This window comes from Poromitra crassiceps (genome assembly GCF_964638095.1).
Source record: "Poromitra crassiceps genome assembly, chromosome: 3".
Lineage (NCBI taxonomy): Eukaryota > Metazoa > Chordata > Actinopteri > Beryciformes > Melamphaidae > Poromitra > Poromitra crassiceps.
In genome coordinates this window covers 25,526,823-25,551,967 of record NC_139625.1, presented here as the reverse complement: position 1 = coordinate 25,551,967, position 25,145 = coordinate 25,526,823, and the positions used below count along the sequence as shown (strand labels likewise).

At 44.9% G+C, this 25,145-nt stretch overlaps 2 protein-coding genes across 2 annotated transcripts in view; one reads left to right on the top strand and one right to left on the bottom strand.

The window, feature by feature from the left end:
* The window catches only part of LOC310772932 (interferon alpha-inducible protein 27-like protein 2A), a 158,391-nt gene that overhangs the window by 76,700 nt on the left and 56,546 nt on the right, over positions 1–25,145 (bottom strand). The gene's annotated exons all lie outside the window — the stretch shown is intronic.
* LOC310774137 (sodium-dependent lysophosphatidylcholine symporter 1-B-like) lies at positions 3,565–23,996 on the top strand (the record flags this gene model as incomplete). Its single annotated transcript, XM_083634209.1, has 14 exons — positions 3,565–3,654; positions 5,198–5,323; positions 8,580–8,704; positions 14,610–14,733; positions 19,298–19,376; positions 19,526–19,695; positions 19,918–20,008; positions 20,973–21,091; positions 21,211–21,294; positions 21,986–22,069; positions 22,162–22,274; positions 22,384–22,527; positions 22,922–23,098; positions 23,942–23,996. 14 exons carry the CDS (start codon positions 3,565–3,567, stop codon positions 23,994–23,996), a joined length of 1,581 nt encoding a protein of 526 aa, XP_083490335.1.

Below are 25,145 nucleotides of genomic sequence, written 5' to 3'. Positions count from 1 at the left end.
GTTATAGCGCCACCATCTGGTAGATTGGTGTAATTTTTTCCTCTGAGTAGTGGGTGATGTCTTGAAACTTGAAGTAGTACTTGGATAGAAAGCAGTTTTTGTGTACAATATCCCTTTAAGTATCTGGACAGAAAGTGGTATTTGGGTAGAACATACTGTCAATACGACAAGTACTTCTCTGGCTCTGCAGATACATATAATATGGTCTACAAAGTTAAATACAACAGTCTGGATAGCTCACTTGGTAAAGCACATGACTTATGCTAACTAAAGACCATTGCTGCTCAAAGTTCAAACCCCACGTGGGATGAAAAACTTTCAACTTCAGACAGGTAAGTCAGTAACAGTAATTAAAACCCCACATGCTGCCTCCTTATTTTGCGGTGTTTCATGAACTTTTTCAATATCTTGGAAATGTTAGCTGGAGATTGCGTGGCTGTGTTCAAGAACGTGTTTTGCAACAGGAGAGGTTAGTTCTTGTCTCATGATGGAGCTTTTGTGTTCTGAAATCAGAATTTTCAGTTGTCATTGTGTCTTTCCCACACACACATCAAACCATAGGGCGTAGTGGCGTCCACTACAGAAGGTTGATGGGGTTTATCCCTGAAATTGCTTTTGGTGACTATAGCCAGCACCCTGCATGGCAGCTTGTCATGCAGTCCATTTACCATTAAGGACATTTTTGTATTACACACATAATGCACCACTTTACATTAAAAGTATGCCCTGAATGGAGGTGTTTGAACTAATTGGTGTGGGTTGTGCTGTTACAATGAGCACATGAGTGACAAGGATAATTCAGATTGAATTCTCTTTTTGGACCATTCACATGTGAAGACACAATAATGTATTGGAATGTTTTTCCTCTCTCATCTGAAAGAAGGCTCCCAGCAAACACAATTACATCATGATGATGTTCTGATATCATCTTTCAGTGACGTCCAGGACTAGGCCAAATCACAGCCGATTTGAGGATCATTTAGACATCTACACAGGAATGTCAAGATGACGTCGAAATATGACATTACCATGAATAGGCATATTCAGTTATTCTGCTATGTACACAGTGTGTATTCAGCAGCGTTATACATAATTATATCCAGATTAACCTTTATTCTACATTTTCAAAAAATAAAGCAGTTACCTGGCCGTGGTTTGAACCCAGGACCTCCAGCTTTGGGGTCTGCTACTTTACCCCTACACCATCCTTCCACAGCAATGACGAGGCACGGATGTAACCTTATTATGGCATAAACTTGTTTTTATTCAAACGTGGGTGTCAAGTCTTTGTGGATCGGGCATTACTGTGTGACATCTAAACCAACTGTGTATTATGTTACAGCAGATGCAGAACCCCAAAACACATTAACCCCACCCAAAATGCTACATTCCAACTTCCAGTAGTAGTAGTAGTAGTAGTAGTAGTAGTAATAGTAGCAGAAGTAGTAATAGTAGTAGTAGTAGTGTTGGTAGTAGTGGGAGTGGTAGCAGTAGTAGCAGCAGTAGTTGTAATTGACCGGTTAATGAGATGTGGGCAATTTAGTGTTGGCGTGTGTTTCATTAAAAGTTTCGAGATTTATCATTTCAAAACGGTTTCACGTATCCAAAACCCTTTAATAACCTTAGGTCGGGGTAGTCCATAGATGACCCAGAAAAAGTTTTGTGTGATTTGGCCAAACGGTCTAGAAGGAGCTCGCAAAAGTAGGTTTTTGATCAAATTCAAAATGGCGGAAAATCTACCACACAGAAATGGGCGTGGCCTAGTGGGTTAGATACATGATGCTCCAGGGAAACCAGTAGATGTGGAATTTTGATTCTACAGCTCGCAGTTCAGAAGTTATGGACCGACAAACGTGAAATTGGCTGTTATAGCGCCACCGTCTGGTGGATTGGTGTAATTTTTTTACTCTGAGTAGTGGGTGATGTCGTGAACCTGTGTGGAAAGTTTGGGTGATGGGGGGTGTATGGTTTCTGAGATCCACACACTTTTAGGGTAGGAAAAGAACAAAAGCAAATACACAAAAGTTTAGACATTTATCATTTCAAAACGGTTTCACGTATCCAAAATCCTTTAATAACTTTAGGTCGGGGTAGTCCATAGAAGTCCCAGAAAAATCCCCTTGTGATTTGGCCAAACGGTCTAGGAGGAGTTCGCAAAAGTAGGTTTTTGATAAAATTCACAATGGCGGAAAATCTAGGCACACACAAATGGGCGGGGCCTATATGGATAGATGCGTATTGATCCAAGGAATCCCTGAGAAGTGAAATTTTGAGTATAGGACACACGGTTCAGAAGATATGGACCATAACGCGAAATGGTCTGTTATAGCGCCACCATCTGGCCGATATGGGTAATTTTTTGTTTCTGAGTAGTGAGGCACATTTACAATCTATGTGCCCAGTCTGGCTACGCTGAGCATTACAGTTTCTGCTGTACATACAGTTTTACCGGAGAAGAAGAAAAAAAAAAAAAATCGGAACAGATACAATAGGGATCCACGCACTTCGTGCTTGGACCCCTAATAATAATACAGTACATACTAATCATCACAATCATCATCCTCATATACCATGTCAAATACAAGGTAGTAAAGTAAAAAGAAAAGATGCACTAGCCTACATATATGCACACAATATTTCATATATTTCTCAAAATTGAGTTATCGACATATTCATGATCTTTGAATGCTACTTTATGCCTGTGTGATGTTTCTTGTGGAGCTTTGGGGGTTAAATAGAACACGCATAACAGATGTCAAATTTGAAGCTAATCTCGGAACTGCACTATATCCTTTTGATTCCCAGCTCACGGTTTGGTGGTGACTCACAGCTCACAGACGCACGACCTCCCTGAGTCACCAAACCACTGAGTCGCTTTTAGCAGGTGGTTTGGGTGGCGTGTCTTTTGCTGCCTTTAAGGGCTTCTCATAAGCTCCGAAATTTGAAGTTCTAAAATTGATTGTTGCGTGGCCAAGTGCCTTGGCTTGATTATAGCACAGCACAGTACAACAGGCATTCCAAAATGTGTCCCATTAATAGCTTTTTGGTGGCCGTTGATTACATTTAGAAATCATCTGTCAAAAAGCTAGGCCTACTTTGTGCTTCAGCGCCAGAGGCAGCGGTTGTCAGAGTAGTAGGCTAATCGATGTTGTATTTGATTAATCGGAAAATACCGTGTAATAGGCTACTTTTGCCACCAATTATTGATATCTCAATTGAAGGCGAATTCTTCTGTTTTCCAATGACATTGATTTACCACTTTGTTGCGTCGTTTGTGCACGCTCAAGTGGTAATCGCGATAATTCCGACATTAGTTGAAGGCAGCATGAGTTGGCTGCAAGTGCCAACGTCAGCACAATGACATTGAAGGGTTAAATGACGTCGGAGCCGTAGTACGGAGGATGAATGAGCGGAGGAGGCACGGCCGATGTGGCGAATAGACCAGCGTGGAGAGGACACACGTTCTGCGGTTCTGAACCGGCTTCCAAAGCTCTGAGAAATATTCCTCGCGTCGAAAAACATTTTCTCTCTCTCATCGTCTTCAAAGCAAATTAACGCTAGGCGATGGCGAGAGGAGAGGGCGCCGAGCAGTACGCGGTCACAAGTTTATTACCAGTTAAACCGCTAAGCGCGGATGGAATCAAAATATCAAAGGTAAGTGAAAGGTTATAATTGGCCGATTGATTTCGGTGGTTATTGTAACGAAATTGATGTGGATTTCTGGGCCCTTTTCATGGAATTCATCTGGGATGTTTTGGGGGTGCGCACCTTGACAGCTTTCAGGTAAGAGCCAATCTGAATTTGGTTTTGGTGTAGGAAGTAGCCTAATTGTGCAGCCGAACCCGTCCACAGATGACATCCACTGAAGGGGGTTCACACCGTTCTTGTTCCAAATTTCGGTCTATGGGGTTTGAATTTCAACCGGCTTGACCATCTGTCTGCAGGCAGCTGTTCGCTCATAGATAGGCTACCACGTTTCCTGTTTTAAAGGGGCCACGTCTGCCCCTTAAAATCAGGTGCTGCAACTGAAACTAGTTGACTCATGCACGATAATTTGTTAAACAAAGCTGACAGTTTAGTATTGGCATGTTATTGTTTTATATCCATTACTGTCATATTGGGTAATGTGTTATCACACAAAAAACTCGCCTAGCGCAGAGATCCACCTGCAGTAGGCTACACTGTAGGACTTCCCTTACCAGCTGTTAAAGGACGCATATAAATGGCATTCCTGACGTTTTAGATGCCCACCTGAGTGGAGTCTGTCCTGTGGGACACAGTGGACTTTAGTGGGCTTAAGCGTGTGGATGAACGGAGATAAGGAGACGATATGAAGCCATCATCTTTCCTCAAAGCAGCAGCCAATTTCCTGATACCAGAGTTCTCCTTTCAACATCAGGAGATGCTGCATGTGCCAGTCGACTGTGTGGATTTGAAACAGGCTGGATAAACCCCACTGGGTGCCATCATCCAAGCCATCCAGCTGATTGGCTGTGGGCTGCATCATCCAAGCCATCCAGCTGATTGGCTGTGGGCTGCAGGTTGTGATCAGACTCCTGACTGTCTGCTGACTGTTGGCTGTTCAGCCTGAAATGTCACACTACCTACAACATCCTATCACCAGAGCCAATGGCTGCGCTCGAGACGTGTGTGTGTGTGTGTGTGTGTGTGCGTGTGCGCGTGCGTGTGTGTGTGTGTGTGTGCACTAAAGTGACCTAACATTCTCACACCACTTTCTAAGCGGAGCCTAGGGTCACACTGCACCGTCGCATGGTATTTGTTTCTAATCCGACTTTCTGAGCAGTGGGGCTGTGAGTTGGCCAATCTGCGTCCCTCACTGTAACGACTTGTTTAACAGAGAATACCTTTGGGTCTCAGCAGGGTTTCGGACAGTGTGGGATAGAGGAGGGTAACTATAAGGCACAAAGCAGAGATGAGATAAACTGCCGCGTCCAGTGAAGAGCGATGACATTGACAGTGGATCACACTGCTCACGTTGTCTGTCTCTTCACCTTAACTCATAACTCCCTTTGGAATGTGAGCATTTTTATTTTCAGGCAGTCAGACGCACAAACTATTCAGAGCTGTCAGCCATAAGTGAATCACAGATCCGATCTGCTGCATTTCTCTACGGTCCATAATAACACAACAGCTTCTTCTTCTTCTCTGCTCCTCCCCTCTCCCTCTCTTGCAGCAGAGGGAGCAGAGAAGCCGCCTGTCGGTGTGCAGTAAGCTGTGCTATGCCATCGGCGGGGCTCCCTACCAGATCACCGGCAGCGCGCTGGGCTTCTTCCTCCAGATCTACCTGCTGGATGTGGCCCAGGTGACTGAATAGAGCTTCAGACAAAGGGGGACACCAGGATGGTCGAACCACAGGGCTGGAGCCAGAAAGGTTCCACAAAGTTGATCCAAAAGAATATGATTATCTTTGCCTACACTCACTCACCCTGAAGACTAGAGTAGATAGCTGGTGAATGTTGCTGCCTGTCATATATGTCTTATAGATTTATGACTGAAGAGCCTGATGAATACGGCACTTATTTGCATGGTAGTTAAACAGCTAATTGGTCCTCTATTTGAATGCTCACCTTTGATTATGGCACAAGGGATTGTAACATCTAAATCAGAGGTTTTCAAAGTGGGAGGCGGGCCTCAAAACAGTTTCAGGGGAGGCTCAGTGAACGGAAGTGGAAAAATATTACATTAGTTTTCAAAAGGAGATCACATAGAATATCCTAAATGTGTGTGATTTGGTTAAAGAGATTGTTCAGAGATACAGTCGTTTGGGGGAATCTCACTTTCCCAGAGTCAGAAACAAATAAATGCCTTAATTCAGACAGACCTTTTTATGCCTCCACCGGCGATAGCCAGGCCGGAGGCATTATGGATCCAGGTCCGTACGTCCGTACGATGTTTGTTAACGCGATATCTGAGGAACGCCTTGACGGAATTTCATCAAATTTGCCTCAAACATCGACTTAGACTCAAGGATGATCTGATTAGATTTTGGTGATCAAAGGTCAAAGGTCAAGGTCACTGTGACCTCTCGAACGCCATTTTCAAGCTTAACACGATATCTCAGGAATGCCTTGACGGAATTTAATCAAACTTGTCTCAAACATCGACTTGGACTCAAGGATGAACTGATTAGATTTTGGTGGTCAAAGGTCAAGGTCACTGTGACCTCTCAAATGCCATTTTCCAGCTTGTTAACGCGATATCTCACGAATGCCTAGACGGAATTTCATCAAATTTGCCTCAAACATCCACTTAGACTCGAGGATGATCTGATTAGATTTTGGTGGTCAAAGGTCAAAAGGTCAAGGTCACTGTGACCTCTCAAACGCCATTTTCCAGCTTGTTAACGCGATATCTCAGGAATGCCTTGACGGAATTTAATCAAACTTGTCTCAAACATTGACTTGGACTCAAGGATGAACTGATTAGATTTTGGTGGTCAAAGGTCAAAGGTCAAGGTCACTGTGACCTCTCAAACGCCATTTTCCAGCTTGTTAACGCGATATCTCACAAATGCCTTGACCGAATTTCATCAAATTTGCCTCAAACATCCACTTAGACTCAAGGATGATCTGATTAGATTTTGGTGGTCAAAGGTCAAAGGTCAAGGTCACTGTGACCTCTCGAACACCATTTTCAAGCTTGTTAACGCGATATCTCAGGAATGCCTTGACGGAATTTAATCAAACTTGTCTCAAACATCGACTTGGACTCAAGGATGAATTGATTAGATTTTGGTGGTCAAAGGTCAAAGGTCAAGGTCACTGTGACCTCTCAAACGCCATTTTCCAGTTTGTTAAAGCGATATCTCACGAATGCCTTGACGGAATTTCCTCAAATGTGCCTCAAACATCGACTTGGACTCAAGGATGAGCTGATTAGATTTTGGTGGTCAAAGGTCAAAGGCCAAGGTCACTGTGACCTCTCGAACGCCATTTTCAAGCTTGTTAGCGCAACATCTCAGAAATGCCTTGACGGAGTTTCATCAAATTTGCCTCAAACATCGACTTGGACTCAAGGATGAACTGATTAGATTTTCGTGGTCAAAGGTCAAGGTCACTGTGACCTCACGAATGCCATTCCCAAGTTCATTAAAGCGATATCTCAAGAACGGCTTGGTGGAATTTCTGCCAATTTGGCTCAAACGTCGACTTGGGCGCAAGGATGAATGGATTACATTTTGGTGATCAAAGGTCAAGGTCACTGTGACCTCTCCAACGCCATTTTCAAGCTTGTTAACGCCATATCTCAGGAATGCCTTGACGGAATTTCATCAAATTTGCCTCAAACATTAATTTGGCCTCAAGGATGAACTGATTACATTTTGGTGGTCAAACTTCAAGGTCACTGTGACCTCACGAACGCCATTCCCAAGTTGGTTAACGCAATATCTCAAGAACGGCTTGATAGAATTTCTTCTGATTTGGCTCAAACATCGACTTGGACGCAAGGATGAACTGATACCATTTTGGTTATCAAAGGTCAAGGTCACTGTGACCTCTCGAATGCCATCCATTTGGACTCAAGGATGAACTGATTACAGTTTGGTGGTAAAAGTTCAAGGTCACTGTGACCTCACACACCCAATTTCCAAGCTCTCTAATGCAACATCACAGGAGCGCCTTGACGGAATTTCTTCCAATTTGCCTAAAATGGCGATTTGGATTCAAGAATGAATTAATTGCGGAGGCATAAGTCCGCGTTGCGGTCGTTCTAGTTTATGTATTTGGTGTAGTCTGAAGTATGTCAAACAGCAATATCAGGCTATCTTGGACCAATTGTTGAGTGTCTATGGGATCAAACATAATCATGATCCCATAGTCATCCAGGAATTGAGCGAGGGCAGGGGACACTTTTTTCCAAGCTTTGTCTGGGGGGAGGCCCACAGTCTCAGACTTTGAAAACCCCTGATCTAAATGCATTCATGTTATAATTATTAACAACAACAACAACAACAACAAAAAAGGCTGGTATACTGTAACTGGCAAAATTTGTAAGATTAACCATAAGTGACAAATTAAGTAGAAAACTAAAATCGGTGTGTGTTCCTTCATTTGGTCATTCAGTAGAATATACAAAATGGAAACATGTCCCCTTATTAATACATTTCTTCCAAGTATGTACTGGAGGCCAAAGCTGGTGCACCGTGCTCGCTCCCCAGGGTCCATTATCATTTTAACACTCTCCATCCTGCAGTAGCCAGTCAAGCGCATTAACCCAGACTCCTACTGTTTTGCATTAGCGAGATCCACTGTACACTGTGGGTAGCTAAATAGCAGCCATTCAGCCCAGGGGATGAGAACATTGAAGTAGCCTTCAATGCTACTTTGGTCTTAAAGGATTTGCGGTGTTGCATATTTGGCTGATGTGGGATACCAAGACTTACATAGTACTGAAATGTCTCCAAGTCCTATTTGAGACATATTCTCTGCTAGATGTAATCTACCAGTGGTGTGAAGGCCCTTTTGAAGCCTTCACCAAGGCCAGTCAGTGGTGCTGTATGAGGCGGCATTTGGAGTCTTCCTTGTGTTGGGCTCACTCTCTCCTTTTCCTCCTCACAGCTGGATCCATTCTATGCCTCTATCATCCTGTTTGTGGGCCGGGCCTGGGACGCAGTGACAGACCCAACAGTGGGGTTCCTAGTGAGTCGGAGCAAATGGACCCGTTTTGGCCGTATGATGCCCTGGTAGGTGTCCACGTCACCAGCAGCACGTGTTTTAGGTGGGCTTTACAGGAAAGAGCTGATCTTTCTGGGAAATGTGAACCGCATGCGTTCACTATAGAGTGCCAAATTCACACCCTCTTCCGGGTTTGGCATGGGACCTAAGGGATTTCGTTCCCCATTCATTTTTCCAGAGATGTTTTGTAAAATCCTTATAAAAAGTTTTACTTGGTCAAACCAAGCAATTCAGCTATATTCAGAATCAGGAGAGACCATAGAACATTTCACTCAGACCAACAACAAAAAAGGTGGACGAAAAAAATGAAATCTTCTATGTTCTCTCTTGATTCTGAATATAGCTGAATCGCCACCTTTTTTGTTGTTGGTCTGAGTGAAATGTTCTATGGTCTCTCCTGATTCTGAATATAGCTGAATTGCTTGGTTTGACCAAGTAAAACTCTTTTCATAAGGATTTTATGAAACGCCTATGGAAAAATGAATGGGGACTGAAAAATCCTTAGGTCCCATGCCGAACCCGGAAGAGGGTGTGACTTTGGCACTCCATACAGCAACCATGACAACAAAGTGGAAGTGGGTAAAAGCGAGCAAGAAGAGGCAATAATGTGTGAATGTAGTCTGTGTGAGTTTGTGAAATGTGTGCAAAAGCAAAGTGTATGTTAGTTTGTGTATAACACAAAGTACTAAAGCTACAATAGTAATTACACTGTCAATATGCCAACAGCAGCTGATCCATCTCATTGCACTAGTCTTTTTGAATTGGCCCTGGCCTCTTCCTGCATGCAGATGAGAACTGCCTTTTAAATCCAGCACACTCCATTAGTAATGGGATGTAATACCCAGGTTGTTCACTTTTGTAGTACGTTGGCACTGTGCAAAGTTCCAGAAAAAGCTGCTAAAGCTTTGAAGCTGTTGGCTAAGCTGGTAGGAGACAGACTCTCGAGCATGGCTGTGGGTGCCAGAGGGCAAAGATGGTGAGGAGGTAAAACTCTCACCGAAGTGATCAATGGTCAGGATCAATTGCTCTACTGCAGAGGTTTTCTAAAGTGGGAGGTGGGCCTTCCCAGTGGGGCTCCAAGCAGTTTCAGGGGAGGCTCAGTGATTGGAAGTGAAACAAATATTACATTAGTTATCAAAAGGAGATCACATACAATAGCCTAAATCTATGTGATTTGGTTAAAGATAGTTCAGAGATACAGTAGTTTTGGGAAATATTACTGTTTTTCCCACTTTCCCAGAAGTATGTATGTCAAACAGCAATATCAGGCTATCTTGGCTCAATTGTTGACTATCTGTTATCAAATAACATAATCATGATCGCATAGGCATCCAGGAATTGAGCGAGGGGGCCGCCTTTTTCCAAGCTTTGTCTGGGGGGAGGCCCACAGTCTCAGACTTTGAAAACCCCTGCTCTACTGCAGTTATCAGCATACAACCAAGATAATGTGTGCTTTATTCAAATTCATGGAGGAAGTCCATTTGTAAAGAGAGACTACCAGTACCTTGCTATGTTGCTACCACCTTTACATGACACCTTTACAAAGACATCGGTGACTGGATGTCTGCCCACCACCTCAAGCTCAATCTTGGTAAGACAGAGCTACTCTTCCTCGTTCACTTCCAGCGTGCATCATCTAATCATTCGCGCACATCAAAGCAAACTACTTCCACATTTTGCTTCGTGCATTTGCTTTCTCTACATACATACAAGCGTTGGGCAGCTTGCAAGCCTCTGCCATTCTCGCTGTGTCTGTCCTGTGTCAGGCTGCTGCGAAGTGCGGAGGACTGAAGGACTTGCCTCTCTCGAGCAGAGAGGGGAGGGGGGAAATCGGCTGTGTTTATTACGCTGGCTTGACGCTGCTCTTAAGTCAAACGAGTGTGATTTATTGTGTGACAAGCGAACTTATTTCACCATCTGAGTTTTGCCGACCCCCCAAATAAGCTCCCCCCTCCCCCCGCAACATACAGGCAATTTCGCTGCTAGATTCCCACATGCGAGCGCTCAGGTGTGAAGGGAAATTCCGGGAAATGTCCGATATTGACTTACAGGTAATTCTTCCGGTACGCATGTGGGAAAACGGCTATAGATTGTGTTGCATAGTTGATTTCTCTATTGCTGAGAAAAATGTGTTATTGTAAGTCGCTTTGGATAAAAGCGTCTGCCAAATTACGTAATGTAATGTAATGTACATGAGCAGGCCAATGAGTTTCCTTTCACCCATGCACATAACTCAGTACGCCGCTGCACATCTAAACTGAAAGCCACCACTGATCCTTATCCCTAAGTTTGGGGTCCCCAAACTTAGTTCAGCTACCGATGTTATGCTGAGCTCTACCATATTATAGTGTTGAGGTGGGGTCCAGCTCCGTGTGTGTGTGTGTGTGTGTGTGTGTGTGTGTGTGTGTGTGTGTGTGTGTGTGTGTCTGAGAGAGAGAGAGAGAGAGAGAGCATGATATTATCAGTGAAAGGGTCGGTTAGAAACCGCTGCTTTGTGGACGAGATGAGGTAACCGTTAATTTCATTTGCTCCAGGACAGATCGAAATATGAGCATTTTTTCATATGAGTATTTTCATTCGTGGGACCCTGTGCCTGTGTTATGAGAGGCAGAATGCCGGCTGTGCATGAGCTCCATGTAGTGTTTGTGTGCGGGAGGGGGCATTCTGCTGCTGGGATTGGTCCAACCCACAACACACCATGGTCTTCAGACCAATAGGGGAGTGAGAAGCGTGTGTGTGTGTGTGTGTGTGTGTGCGCGTGCGTGTGCGCGATAGTGACAGTTTGGGAGGGGGCTTGGCAGCATTTGGAGAGGTTACCTTGGGTCAAGAAGCGGCCTGATGCTTGGCAGCATGTCAAAGCGCTCATTGTTATACTCTGTGTGTGTGTGTGTGTGTGTGTGTGTGATACTGTGTGTGTGTGTGTGTGTGTGTGTGTGTGTGTGTGTGTGTGTGTGTGTGTGTGTGTGTGTGTGTGTGTGTCTCGCGCGCACGCGTGCCTTGAATCAAGGTCATTACTAATGCCTTTACTGACCTCCAAATGTGACACACGACTCTGTGATGTGTGTGTAATCAGCCATGGCATCAGTGTGCAAAACAGAGCCAATCAAAATGCAATCTGACCTCTACTTCCAGATAAACGAACCTCTTAGCTCTTATTAACCTGATTCAGTCAGCCAATGTACTTTTTGTTTTAGCAGTTTCTACCACCTTACTGCCCAGGGACTATGGTTGAAAATTAGCCAAGCTGGCTAAACTGGTGCATTTACAGAAATGTTTATTAATGTGCACTGTCCCTGTAATTTTAAACTCAATATATGAAATGAAAATAAATAGAGAGACACAACCTGATTCAGTCAGCCAATAGAGAGACACACAAGTCTAGTGTCAATGTAAGTCAAATTCAATGTATGTTTCTCTTCACTGCCCTGCGGTAATGCAGCAATGTCTAGCTCCTATATTATGTCACAAGGTTAATATAGTTTCTGTAGCCTATAAACTTGGCCTTGATATACCATACGACACGTGCACTGCTTTAATCACCAACTGCATTTAGTTATTATTATTTATGCCGTGAAAAAGAAAAGCCTATCCACTGATTTGGGCCTGCGTCAGACGGACGTAATGTTTATAGCTGGTTTGGGTCTGCGTCAGACGGACGTAATGTTTATAGCTGGTTTGGGTCTGCGTCAGACGGACGTAACGCTTACAGCTGGTCTGGGTCTGCGTCAGACGGACGTAACGCTTACAGCTGGTTTGGGTCTGCGTCAGACGGACGTAACGCTTATAGCTGGTTTGGTCTGCGTCAGACGGACGTAACGCTTACAGCTGGTTTGGGTCTGCGTCAGACGGACATAACGCTTACAGCTGGTTTGGGTCTGTGTCAGACGGACGTAACGCTTATAGCTGGTTTGGGTCTGTGTCAGACGGACGTAGCGCTTATAGTTGGTTTGGGTCTGCGTCAGACGGACATAACGCTTACAGCTGGTTTGGGTCTGTGTCAGACGGACGTAACGCTTATAGCTGGTTTGGGTCTGCGTCAGACGGACGTAGCGCTTATAGTTGGTTTGGGTCTGCGTCAGACGGACATAACGCTTACAGCTGGTTTGGGTCTGCGTCAGACGGACGTAGCGCTTATAGCTGGTTTGGGTCTGTGTCAGACGGACATAACGCTTACAGCTGGTTTGGGTCTGTGTCAGACGGACGTAACGCTTATAGCTGGTTTGGGTCTGTGTCAGACGGACGTAACGCTTACAGCTGGTTTGGGTCTGTGTCAGACGGACGTAACGCTTATAGCTGGTTTGGGTCTGCGTCAGACGGACGTAACGCTTACAGCTGGTTTGGGTCTGTGTCAGACGGACGTAACGCTTACAGCTGGTTTGGGTCTGCGTCAGACGGACGTAATGCTTACAGCTGGTTTGGGTCTGCGTCAGACGGACGTAACGCTTATAGCTGGTTTGGGTCTGCGTCAGACGGACGTAACGCTTATAGCTGGTTTGGGTCTGCGTCAGACGGACGTAACGCTTACAGCTGGTTTGGGTCTGCGTCAGACGGACGTAACGCTTACAGCTGGTTTGGGTCTGTGTCAGACGGACGTAACGCTTACAGCTGGTTTGGGTCTGCGTCAGACGGACGTAACGCTTACAGCTGGTTTGGGTCTGCGTCAGACGGACGTAACGCTTACAGCTGGTTTGGGTCTGCGTCAGACGGACATAACGCTTACAGCTGGTTTGGACTGGCCTGGGGGTCACAGTCTACCGTGATCCCCTGTTTCCTCCCCTGTCCATTTTGCACAAAGTGAAATGTGAGGTTTCTAAACTCAGACCTCTGCCTTCAGCAGGTCAGCTGGAGGACACACAGAGCTAAGGAAAAGCCTTACTGAGATTCATTCCACCATAGAGCGATTGTGAGCGAAGCGTGGGCTGAGGGCCAGTGTGGCACCACGGCTCCACTGTGAGGCCAGCTCACCTTGCTGAGGGCCAGTGTGGCTCCACCGTGAGGCCAGTCCAGGCTGAGTTCATTCTCCACACACAAGCTCTAACAAGGCAGGATTAGGGGGATTATTCACAAAATAGTAATACCTCCTTACGAAGCATCGGGAGAGAAAGTGGCCATAAGACAATAAAAGGAGGGTTAAGCTACAGTAACCGTTGGCAGAATTCATCGTAATTAAAATTGGCTAAGTGGGTCACGATTGTGATGTCATCAGTGATGTCATCAGTGTCACTCAGTGTCATGTCACTCGAGCAACTGTGATGGCTCAACAGTGATGTCACTCAGGCACTGGACGAGCAACTGTAATGTAGTATGAGCCGATTGCGCCTAGGTGGGTGGGCGGTATCGGACAGACAGACTGCAGACAGACTGCATGGCACATCATCTCCAGAGTCTCCACCCTAGGAATCTTGTGCGTTAAACACACTTTAACAGAGAGCAAGGAAAGGTGTATCAATGAACTGTGCAAGCTGTTTCTACTGGGACCGACTGGGACACCCCACCCCAGCATGGCACCTGGATGTAAATATAACTATCAGTAAAGTGCATAAACTCTGCCACCATGAAGTGAAGAAAGACATTGCATCATATTCCACCAATTCAGCAACATCCATGAGCTGAACACCAATCTTTCTGTCGTGATCTGTTTTACAATACAGACAGACACATTAACATGTCACTGTTTACATGTGAAAAAGCCTTGTAACTAAAATGTTTCATGTTTTAACTTCAATTTCCTTTCAAACCCCATTGGGGAAAAAAGTCAAAAATGTGTACTTAGGTTAAAAACAAGGTTGTTTCTCTTAGTTTGCGAAAGGTTGGAGATGCAATGTTCTCACCCTACAGCGACGCTGTTTTCAGCACACTGAAAATGTATCATTCTGTCTTCTAAACAATCCTCTGCCCCTTTCTTCTTCCCAGGATCCTTTTTTCTACCCCGCTTGCGGTGCTGAGCTACTTCCTGATCTGGTGCGTTCCTCCAGTGGAGCAAGGGAAGGTCTTCTGGTACCTGATCTTTTACTGCCTCTTCCAGTCGCTGCAGACGGTCAGTGCCTTGTGTTGATACTCTCCAATAGGGTCTATGCACGCTACACCTCTGTTTGAGCAGTAGGCAGCTCCCCCATATTCGGTCCTAGACGCTAGTCATATTGTAGCTATTAAAAAAAACGGCCTAAACCCTGTCCTACATTGTTTTGTCTATTTTATTCCAATTTGTGTGTCGAGGGTTAATTATGCCATGAGCCAGAGATGGGGACTTGGACTTGAGACTTGGACTTGAGTCGCACTTAAGTCTCACTCACAGTGACTTGAGACTCGTCCTCAAAGACTTGAGACTTGACTTGGACTTGAGTTTTGGGACTTGTGAACAATCTTTATTTTTTTTTATTTTTTTTTGGTGCATTAACATTAAGGAAATATATATTGATGTCATCCAATCAATGCTGATAATGTATGCTAATAGATAAAAGAGTGAGGATAATACAGTATGCTTTGAATTCCTTAGTTTTAGCTATGCAGTGTTCTAAGCAGACCGGATGGCATGTAGCAGATGATAGAACACTCATCCATAAGAGACTTGACTTGGACTTGTGACCAAAGACTTGAGACTTGACTTGGACTTGAGCTCAAAGACTTGAGACTTGACTTAGACTTGAGCTCAAAGACTTGAGACTTGACTTAGACTTGCAAAAAATGACTTGTGAGCATCTCTGCCATGAGCCCAAAACATGGTGACCAGAAGTCCCCGATTCCTCAGCCTGCCCTCCAACTGGATACGACCCACGACGTCGTTTGTACAAGCAGCCGAATACGATGACATCACGTTTCAACGTTAAGTGTCCTCTAGCGGTCATGTGACCAGTCATGTGACCCGACCAGAGTTTAGTGAAAAAACCTTGAGGTGTGTGGGATTTGAACCTGGGGCCACTGGCTTGACAGCCGCCTGTCAGAACCACTCTGCTACCGGTTCGTTGCTGTCTGTACCCCTAACCAATACCCTAACCCTTACCCACACCCTAATCCTATTTTTTTTAAAGAAAAGTTGTTTTTTCATGCTGCTTGGGCGGAAGTCGAGTAGTACCTTTTTTCTGCCACTGAGGGGCGACTGAGGGGTGCTAGTCTAGCAGATGTGCTATGGTGGTATTGGAGTGATAGACGCCATTGGTCGTATGAGTTGCTGGATATGTTGCAGTATTTTTTCTCTGCCACTGAGGGGCGCTAGTCTAGCATACATGCTATAGTCGTATTCCAGGTGTTGCTGCATTATGACCTCATGGAGCGTATGAGTTGTAGGAGGACTTGTTGTGATTTCTGGGGACAGTCCCGGTTTTTGGTGATCTGGCTCCGGCTGGGAGCTGTTGCCGAAAATGTCCCCGATTTTCTACTCCTCGTCCACAGCTGACATTACTGCCTTTCACAGGCTCTAGCGGGCTCATTGTTAAAGTTATAGTGAAGATACAAGAAAGACATGTATGTTAGGGTTAATACTCCTGTCAGTGCCCCTGACCAAGGTACTGGCAAAAAGAACTGGAGTTGGTCCCCAGGCGCTGCACAGTGGCTGCCCACTGCTCCTAGTTCTAGGAAGGTTCCTAGAGGATGGGTCAAATGCAGAGGATGAATTTCCCCAAGGGGATAAATAAAGGATAACTTAACTTAACTTAACTTATATCTTATGAAACTAGAAGACGCCGTCAGGTAGGGGTGTCACGATACACTCAGTTCACGATACGATACGTATCACGATACTGGGTTCACGATAACGATACGATACGATACGATTTTAACAATATTTTTTTAAACTTGAATAATGACAATATATGACTGGAAAAGTAGTATTTTATTTGAAATGCACAAATACAAAACATGCTGTTGTGGGAAATTGTTATTACAATAACAACTAGAAAAAACATGAGATTGGAGATAAGGCTTATCTTGAAATAGAATGAGTTACACCGTCACTTAGATTTACTTTGAACTAAAAGGTTTCTCAGCAGTATAAATTCTCATTATGCATCTTCAGTTTTTCTTCAAACTCAAACAACAAGACTTTTCTTAGTCTATTTTTTATGCATCTTCAGTTTTTCCTGTCAAGTAAACAGTTTTGCCAGAAACTCAATTGAATGGTTTCTCTCCTGTATAACTTCTCATGTGTCTCTTCAGAGACTTGTTCAACTGAACTACTTTCCACACATTGAACTTCAACAAACAAAGACGTTTCTTTGTCTATTTTTGAAAAAAAAAAATTTTTTTTTTTTTTTCACGATATGAGATTTCATCTCAACGATACATATCGTGACGTTTTACTATCGCGAAATTTCGTGGGACGATATATTGTGACACCCCTACCGTCAGGCATATGCGAGCCCACACAGTGGTCGAGCTGCAGGGTGGGCAAGGCCGCACAGTGGCCGAGCCTACTGTAGGAATCCTTTATTTATCCCCAACATAAATGGGAGCTCAGGCTCTGTCTGTCCCACTGTGATTGTCCCACTGTGACATCATCTGTGATGTCATAAATCCCACGGTGACATCATCACTGACATCCTCAGTGATGTCATAAATCCCACTGTGATATCATCAGTGATGTCATAAATCCCACTGATGTCATCAGTGATGTCATAAATCCCACTGACATAATCAGTGATGTCATAAATCCCTGATCCCAATGTGACATCATCAGTGATGTCATAAATCCCACTGATGACATCATCAGTGATGTCATAAATCTGACATCATCAGTGATTCTGGTCTCATTGGCCGCACAGCAGCCGAGTTGCGTGCAAGGCCGCGCAGCGGGTGAGCTGCGAATGCGAGCTGCAGGGCCAGCTTGGCGAGCTGCAGGGGCAGCTCAGCGAGTTGCAGGACGCCTAGGAATCGAGCGCGCAAGATTCCTAGTTATATCAAAGTGGGCAATATCTGTCAGTCTGTCTGTCTGTTTCATTTTTTGTCCCACTGATGATGTCACAATATCGTCAGTGCCTATGACATCATCAGTGATGTCATAAGAGGATTTTTTGTCAATAATGATGTCACTGATGACATCACTGATGATGTTAACTGATTATGTCAGATCACTGATGATATCATAGACATTGTACGCATCACTGAAAACATCACAAGTGCTCTTATGACATCATTGATGATGTCACAATGCCTATGACATCATCAGTGATGTCACAATGCCTATGACATCATCAATGGGACAAAAATAGAGATCGATAGCCAGATAGCCAGACAGACAGACAAACATTGCCGACTTGCTCCCTTTTATAGATAGATAGATAAGAGTATTCACTGCAGAACTGGAAATGTACCCGATTTTCATTTCAGAAATCTGGTCACCTTATCTTAACACGTTCACTGCCATTGACGAGTTGATACGTCAAAAAAAAATCCAACGGTTGACTGCCAATGATGAGTTGATACGTCAAAAAAAAAAAAAATTTGACGGTGGGACGTTGATCTAACCCTTTTACATCTCTTATATAAATATTGGAGCCGCCGAACGTGTACAACCCATTCCACCGACCCACTAAGTGGCGACAGTCCTCTCCAGACTAGAAAAAGCCGAGCCAAAACTGCAGGGGAACGCGCGATGAAACCATTCTCATACTGTAAAATGGATTGGCGAAAACGCTTTCGCTTTCGCGCTGATTGCTGGCGGTGGGGGATTGCAAATTTGCATAATAGATTATGGGTGCAACACACTTTGAAACACGCAGCATAAATAAGACCAGAATCGCAAAAGAAACGAGCGAGCCCATCCTCGCTCAGCGGCCGCCAGCAGACAGGAGCAGCAGCAGCAGCAGCAGCAGCAGCAGCAGAAACGAGCTTGTGACACGCCCGCTGCAGCCAAGAAGAACACACACGGAGGGAGGAGTTTGAAGTAGAGGGGGGTTTCCTGCTGTTATGGAGGAAATTACTGTTCAAAACTATTGTTTAGATGTCTGACGTCTTACTGATGCCAAAAATGAATGGTTAAAGTGACTGTTCTATCGAATTTCACAAAAAGCTATTTATCTCAGCTTAAATTTTCAGACGCTGAAACCATGCTGTATTCAAGTGCTAATGCCTACATAACTACTAACTCTACAAACTAACTATTTTAGACAGAGAAAGCACACATTCTATTAGTTCTTTTGAGATATTTTGTGTTCACAAAATCTCAGCAGAAAAGAATCCTCGGGTCTTGAAAGATGAGCCAGAATCCTCAAAAAAAACCTCTGGCAGAAGCTACCTACAGTAAAAAAAAAAAAAAACGGCTGGCAGTGAATGTGTTAAATTCTAATTTCTTGTCAATCTTCATTCACGTTATATTGATGATCTTTAAGAGGTTTTGGGCTCATAACATAATGTAATTAACCCTCCTCGACACAAACATTTGAATAAGTCATGTAGTATAGGCCGTTTTTTTTTTGTCGTTGTTGTTGTTGTTGTTGTTTTTTTGCTATGATATGACTAGCGTTACTACCAGACCAGAAATGGGAGAGCGGCCTAACGTCAAACACGGAAGTGCATAGAGCCTATTTCTATGTTGTCTATAATGGTGTCATCAAACACACACCTCACTGTGGCGTGTGTGTGTGTGTGTGTGTGTGTGTGTGTTGCAGTGCTTCCACGTGCCCTACTCATCCCTCACCATGTTCATCAGCACGGATCAGAAGGAGAGGGACTCTGCCACTGCCTACCGTAAGTCCAACCTCCTGCCATCAACAAGCCTTTTACGTTAACACTGTCAACGCTGAGGTTCATGTACCCCTTGCCCTGACTCTGCTCCGTCACCTGCGTGTTCATGTACCCATGCTCTGACTCTGCTCCGTCACCTGCATACTTCTCAGGTATGACGGTGGAGGTGCTGGGCACCGTGGTAGGCACGGCGATCCAGGGGCAGATAGTGGGCAGAGCCATCTCCCCCTGTGTCCCCACTGAGTACGATGTCCCTGACCAGAGGAACTCTTCTCAAATGGGGCCCGAGGTCAACGTGTCCCACATCTCGCTGGATGAGACGGTGCGGCTTGGAGTCTGTTTGCTGGTGTCACATAAACGCTAATATTAGTACATGTTAGATACAGCATGTTAGATACATTCAGGTACTTTGACAGACTGAGGACACGTGCTTTAGGCTCTTGGTCTATCAGATTGCTGGTTTTGTTTGACCAGGCTGCTGCCATGTGTTACTCTGAGCTATACTCTGAGCTAACGATGCCTCTTCGGTCTTCTCCCCTCATAGAAACGGGCTTACATGATCGCCTCAGGGGTCATCTGTGCCATCTATGTCTTCTGTGCTGCGATCTTGTTCATGGGTGTGAGAGAGCGAGAAGGTAAGAACTAATAAGACAAGTTTCCATTTACCTAACGGCAAGTTTTGAACATTTATAACGTCACCCTCTTAAAATAATGGCCTCAGTCACTTTTTGAGGAAAATGATATTTTTGCCTAAATCATCTCTTCATAATGCTGGTCACCTCTGGTAAAATGGCCTAAGTCCTTAATTGAAAAGATCATGCTGTTCCTAAGACCTGGTAGTGCAATGACCTATGTCAAGCGCGTGACTTAGGCCGTTTTATTTTTGCCTAAGTCAAGACAATGTGACTTGGGCAAAAATAAAACGGCCTAAGTCACACGCTTGACATAAAATGCAACTGTAAGTCAGGCCTAAGTCAGGTTTTTTTTTTGCCTAAGTCACAATGGCATGTTCGTAAATTGGCCTAAGTCATCTAATCAGTCATCTAATCGTTTTATGTTACATAATTGACAGACAGTGTTATTTGTATGTCAATAGTCAATGTCAATAAAAAAAATTGTGGAATGATTAATAAATATCATATATTCAGCATTTGGTTCAGTTTTTTAGGTTTTCTGAAAAACTTGAAAAAGTGACATACAAATATTATATATACAAATATTTCAAAATAAAAATGGTTTCAGAATATAATGGCTCAGCATTCCGCTTTGGATTCCATTCAGTAAAGATTTCTTAGTGCTATTTTGGACAGAGGGTGCAGAGAATCTGATTTTAGTTTTGTTTTGCTCTTCCTGGGTTCTAGAGTGATTTAGGTTCTGTTTTGCTCTTCCTGGGTTCTAGAGAGTGATTTTGGTTCTGTTTTGCTCTTCCTGGGTTCTAGAGAGTGATTTTGGTTCTACTTTGCTCTTCCTGGGTTCTAGAGAGTGATTTTGGTTCTGCTTTGCTCTTCCTGTGTTCTAGAGAGTGATTTTGGTTCTGCTTTGCTCTTCCTGGGTTCTAGAGAGTGATTTTGGTTCTGCTTTGCTCTTCCTGGGTTCTAGAGAGTGGGCGGATCAAGTCAGAGCCCATCACCTTCTGGCAGGGCATCAGGCTGGTGATGGGTCACGGGCCGTACGTCAAACTGGTCATGGGCTTCCTCTTCACCTCTCTGGCCTTCATGGTAAGACTGTAGAATCTATTTTATAGTTTATTATACTAATGAATATGCATTTCTGAAATTCACATGTAAGGGTGCCTATAGTTTGATTAAAATGTATTTTATACCTCTGTCTTTGACAGCTATTGGAGGGTAACTTTGCCCTTTTCATCACCTACGCCCTTGGCCACAGGAACGACTTCCAGAATATCCTCTTGGTTATTATGGTGAGTGTTTCCATTACCATAATGTTACCTCTCTGCTCTACAACCTGTGAAGTTCTCCCTGGGGGCATAGAGCAGTCAGTTGGGGACTTTCCCCCACGCCAGGAGATGCATGGCCCTGGGGGTGAAAGGGCAGATTTCCAGGGTGAGAGGAGTAGTTGTTTGGCCCCCTGGGAACCCGTCCCCTGCCCACACTCTGGCTCCACGATAGCAGGAGATCCAGGGAGAGACACACAGTGGAGCTTTTGTTGCCTGCCCTCCTTTCCATCATTTTCTCGCTGCTTTCTGCTCTGATTTCCCTCTGATTAGAAAAGAGCCAAAATAGAGTGATAAGGCAGTGTTAGAGTAAAGCCCCAAACGCACAGGGAGCGTCAAGACTCTCGCGTTTTGAAGTTCACCCATTGTTTTAAATGGCCAAACACGCACCAAGAGCGTTCTGTCGTGCGTCAAACTGCCTTGATGCCCGTACTCCGAACCTGTTTCGATTTTGGAGCGTCAAATGAGGTTCCAGCAGCGACCAAAGCACTCTGAACTCCACAACGCCCCCCCCCCCCCCCTCCCCCCAGAATTTTGATTGATTCCTACGAAAAACAAATGTTTGTTTGTTTGTTTTTGTTTTGTTTTATTCCGTGAGCTTGCATGCTGATAATAAATGAAACGGTAATCCTGACATTCTGCTTTACATCCTTTCCAGCTGTCGGGAACTCTATCCATCCCTTGGTGGCAGTGGTTCCTGACTCGCTTTGGGAAGAAGACAGCAGTTTATATTGGCATCACGGTTAGTAGATTACGCTTACGTTTGGCACCACCAAGGCATCTTTCAATGAGGATGTGTTGGTGTGCGATCACGATCTTCTGTCCCCCCCACAGTGGGCGGTGCCCTTCATGATCCTGATCGTCTGCATCAAGAGCAACCTGATCATCTCTTACATGGTGTCGGTGGCAGCAGGGGTGAGCGTGGCCGCAGCGTTTCTCCTACCCTGGTGAGCGCTAGTTTATCTTCCCAATCCCGCCCACTCTTGAATATATGTATCGCTTGTGGCCATTTTTGTGATTGTTCCCTTATCTTTCCACCGTTGTTTGTCCTCTCAGGTCAATGCTTCCAGATGTGGTGGACGACTTCAAGGTGCAGAACCCAGACATCCACGGTCATGAAGCCATCTTCTTCTCCTTCTATGTGTTCTTTACCAAGTTTGCCTCTGGAGTGTCCCTGGGCATCTCTACCCTCAGTTTAGAGTGAGTCCATTGATCTACATTTAATTTCACAAAGTGTCAATTAACCAATGCAGATGGCATCTGTGTGCGGTGAGAACTGAATCTCCATCATACATGACTGTACTATGCGATTTGACCTTTCTTGTTCCTCTCTCTCCTGCTCATCATCAACATCATCCTAAAAAGTAATCAGCACTCAGAATTGTAATTCCTTCTGCAGGTCTGGGAGCTTAGAGAGCCAAAGAAAATTGAGTGAGGATTATCTTGGTCTATACGATCAGCGTATGAGATTAGCTCCACATTTACAGTCCAGCGTGGTCATGTGGCCAACAAGCACCTAATCCCTTCAACTCATAATCAAGTGAAACTAACACAAGCTCTCTGTTCTCCTGCCTCTCTCTGCATGTTTGAGCAGCTTTGCCGGGTACGTGACCAGGGGCTGCTCACAGCCCGAGGCGGTGGTGTTAACCCTGAAGATGCTGGTGTCTCCTGTGCCGGTGGCTCTTATCGCTCTGGGCCTGTTGATCTTCATGTCCTACCCCATCGACGAGGAGAGGAGACAAGGCAACCGCAAGCTGCTGCAGGAGATGCTGTGAGTGAGGCCCAATGCACACACACACAAGCATGTGTGTGTACACACACACACACACACACACACACACACACACACACACAAGAACACACAGAGGGTTATATTTGGTTTTGGGTAGTCAAACAAGGCCAGACACCTCATTGTTGTGCAGCAGGAGTCATGCATGACCAGAGCTGTCTTCCCCACTAGACAGGCCACTAAGCACCCCATGGAGGTAACAGGCCCGGTATCACACACACAGGCACATTGCCACCCCTCGTTAATTGTCGGAATGGACCCTCCGTTAAAACGGCATGTTTTTGAATAGAGTTTGGTTACAGATTCGCTAAAGCTGTTTCCATATCACATTTCTTGTTATTGATACATGCTACCGCACCGCCTCCCCCCGCCCACTGGCAGAGAGAATACTGACCATTTCCAGCTGTTTCTAAACACAGACTCCTCATGTCTAGAAAGGTAAACCCAGAAAATATCCTGCTCTGGCTAGCTAGACATGATCCAGACTTCATGTTTAGAAGTGGCCACACACACACACACACACACACACACACACACACACACACACACACACACACACACACACACACACACACACACACACACACACACACACACACACACACACACACAGACACACAGACACACACACACACACACACACACACACACACACACAAAAGATGCTAAATTCAGTTTTGTTCTGCCATCTGATTGTACCTGAGCTAAATTCAAATGAAAATCTTCAAACAAACGTTTTCTTCCCTGTCACTATTATGTGCTCTGTTTGGACAAGCCAAGTCCTTATTGTGTGTGACTTTTGGCTGTTCTCCCGTCTCGTAACAGGGACGCTGAAGCGGATTTGGAGTCGGACTCTGCGGAGCTTGGGAGCGTTGTGTAGCCGAGCGAGGAAGAGGAGAAACCAAGGCCACGGCTGTCTTGCGCGTTTGCACAGGCCGGCAGGAGGGACAGCCTCGCCAGGCGGGCTGGACAGGCTTGTGTGTTTTGGGTTGAACTGGACTAACGGAGGAGTGACCACAGACCACACTGTGGCTTGCTGCCCCATGCTACCTGAACACAACAGGCCTCCACCAGCCGATCACACAGGATTACGGGGCCCTCTAGTGGCTAACCGCTGTCATCCTGTGTGTGTATTTTCTATTGGACTTCACCTGTGGTTTGTGATACATTGTTTGTTCGCTTGTTTACAAGATTGGACTTTATACCCATGCAGTCTAAGATTGGAATGGGAAGTTACTGAGTCAGCCAAGAAAAGCTGCACTATTTTATACTTTCCATCAGATGGTCGTCTGAGGGAAATATACGGTATCAGGCCTTATTTACAGTAGGGCTACTTGTATGAAGCTGTACTAAATGTATACCGGTACTTATATTTGTTTTGGTGGTGTTTCTTATTTTGTGAAAATGAGAGATACCGGATACAGTTAAAGGAGAATTTTGGTTTTTTTGAACCTGGAGCCATTTCCTGGCATTAATTATGAATTGGCCACTCACCTAGCGATGTCTGCAGCGTTTCTGGGCGTCCTAGCGTTGTTTTGAGATCAATATCGTCCAAGTCAGTGTAAAATGGAGTTGATTTGGGGCCAAGTGGTAGCCTGTATTTCCGGCATCTAAATAGCTATTTTTCTTCCCGTTTTCGCCACATATCGCCATAATCAGATCCGTCAACATCCAGCCGAGTGTTATTTCACCCCAGGCTGTTTCCTGGACTGCACACGGATCAAATTACCTCAAACGTGATCTAGGTCACCAAGTCTCGTGAAGTCCCGCGATACTTTCCTGTCGACTGGCCAAATACAGGCAGGACGCTTTGCGGTCGTGGTTTTAGCGTAACCTATGTGGGGTTTGGCGTAACCTATGTGGGGTTTGGCATAACCTTCGTTATTTCGAATCCCACATAGGTTACGCCAAACCCCACATAGGTTACGCTAAAACCACGACCGCAAAGCGTCCTGCCTGTATTTGGCCAGTCGACAGGAAAGTATCGCGGGACTTCACGAGACTTGGTGACCTAGATCACGTTTGAGGT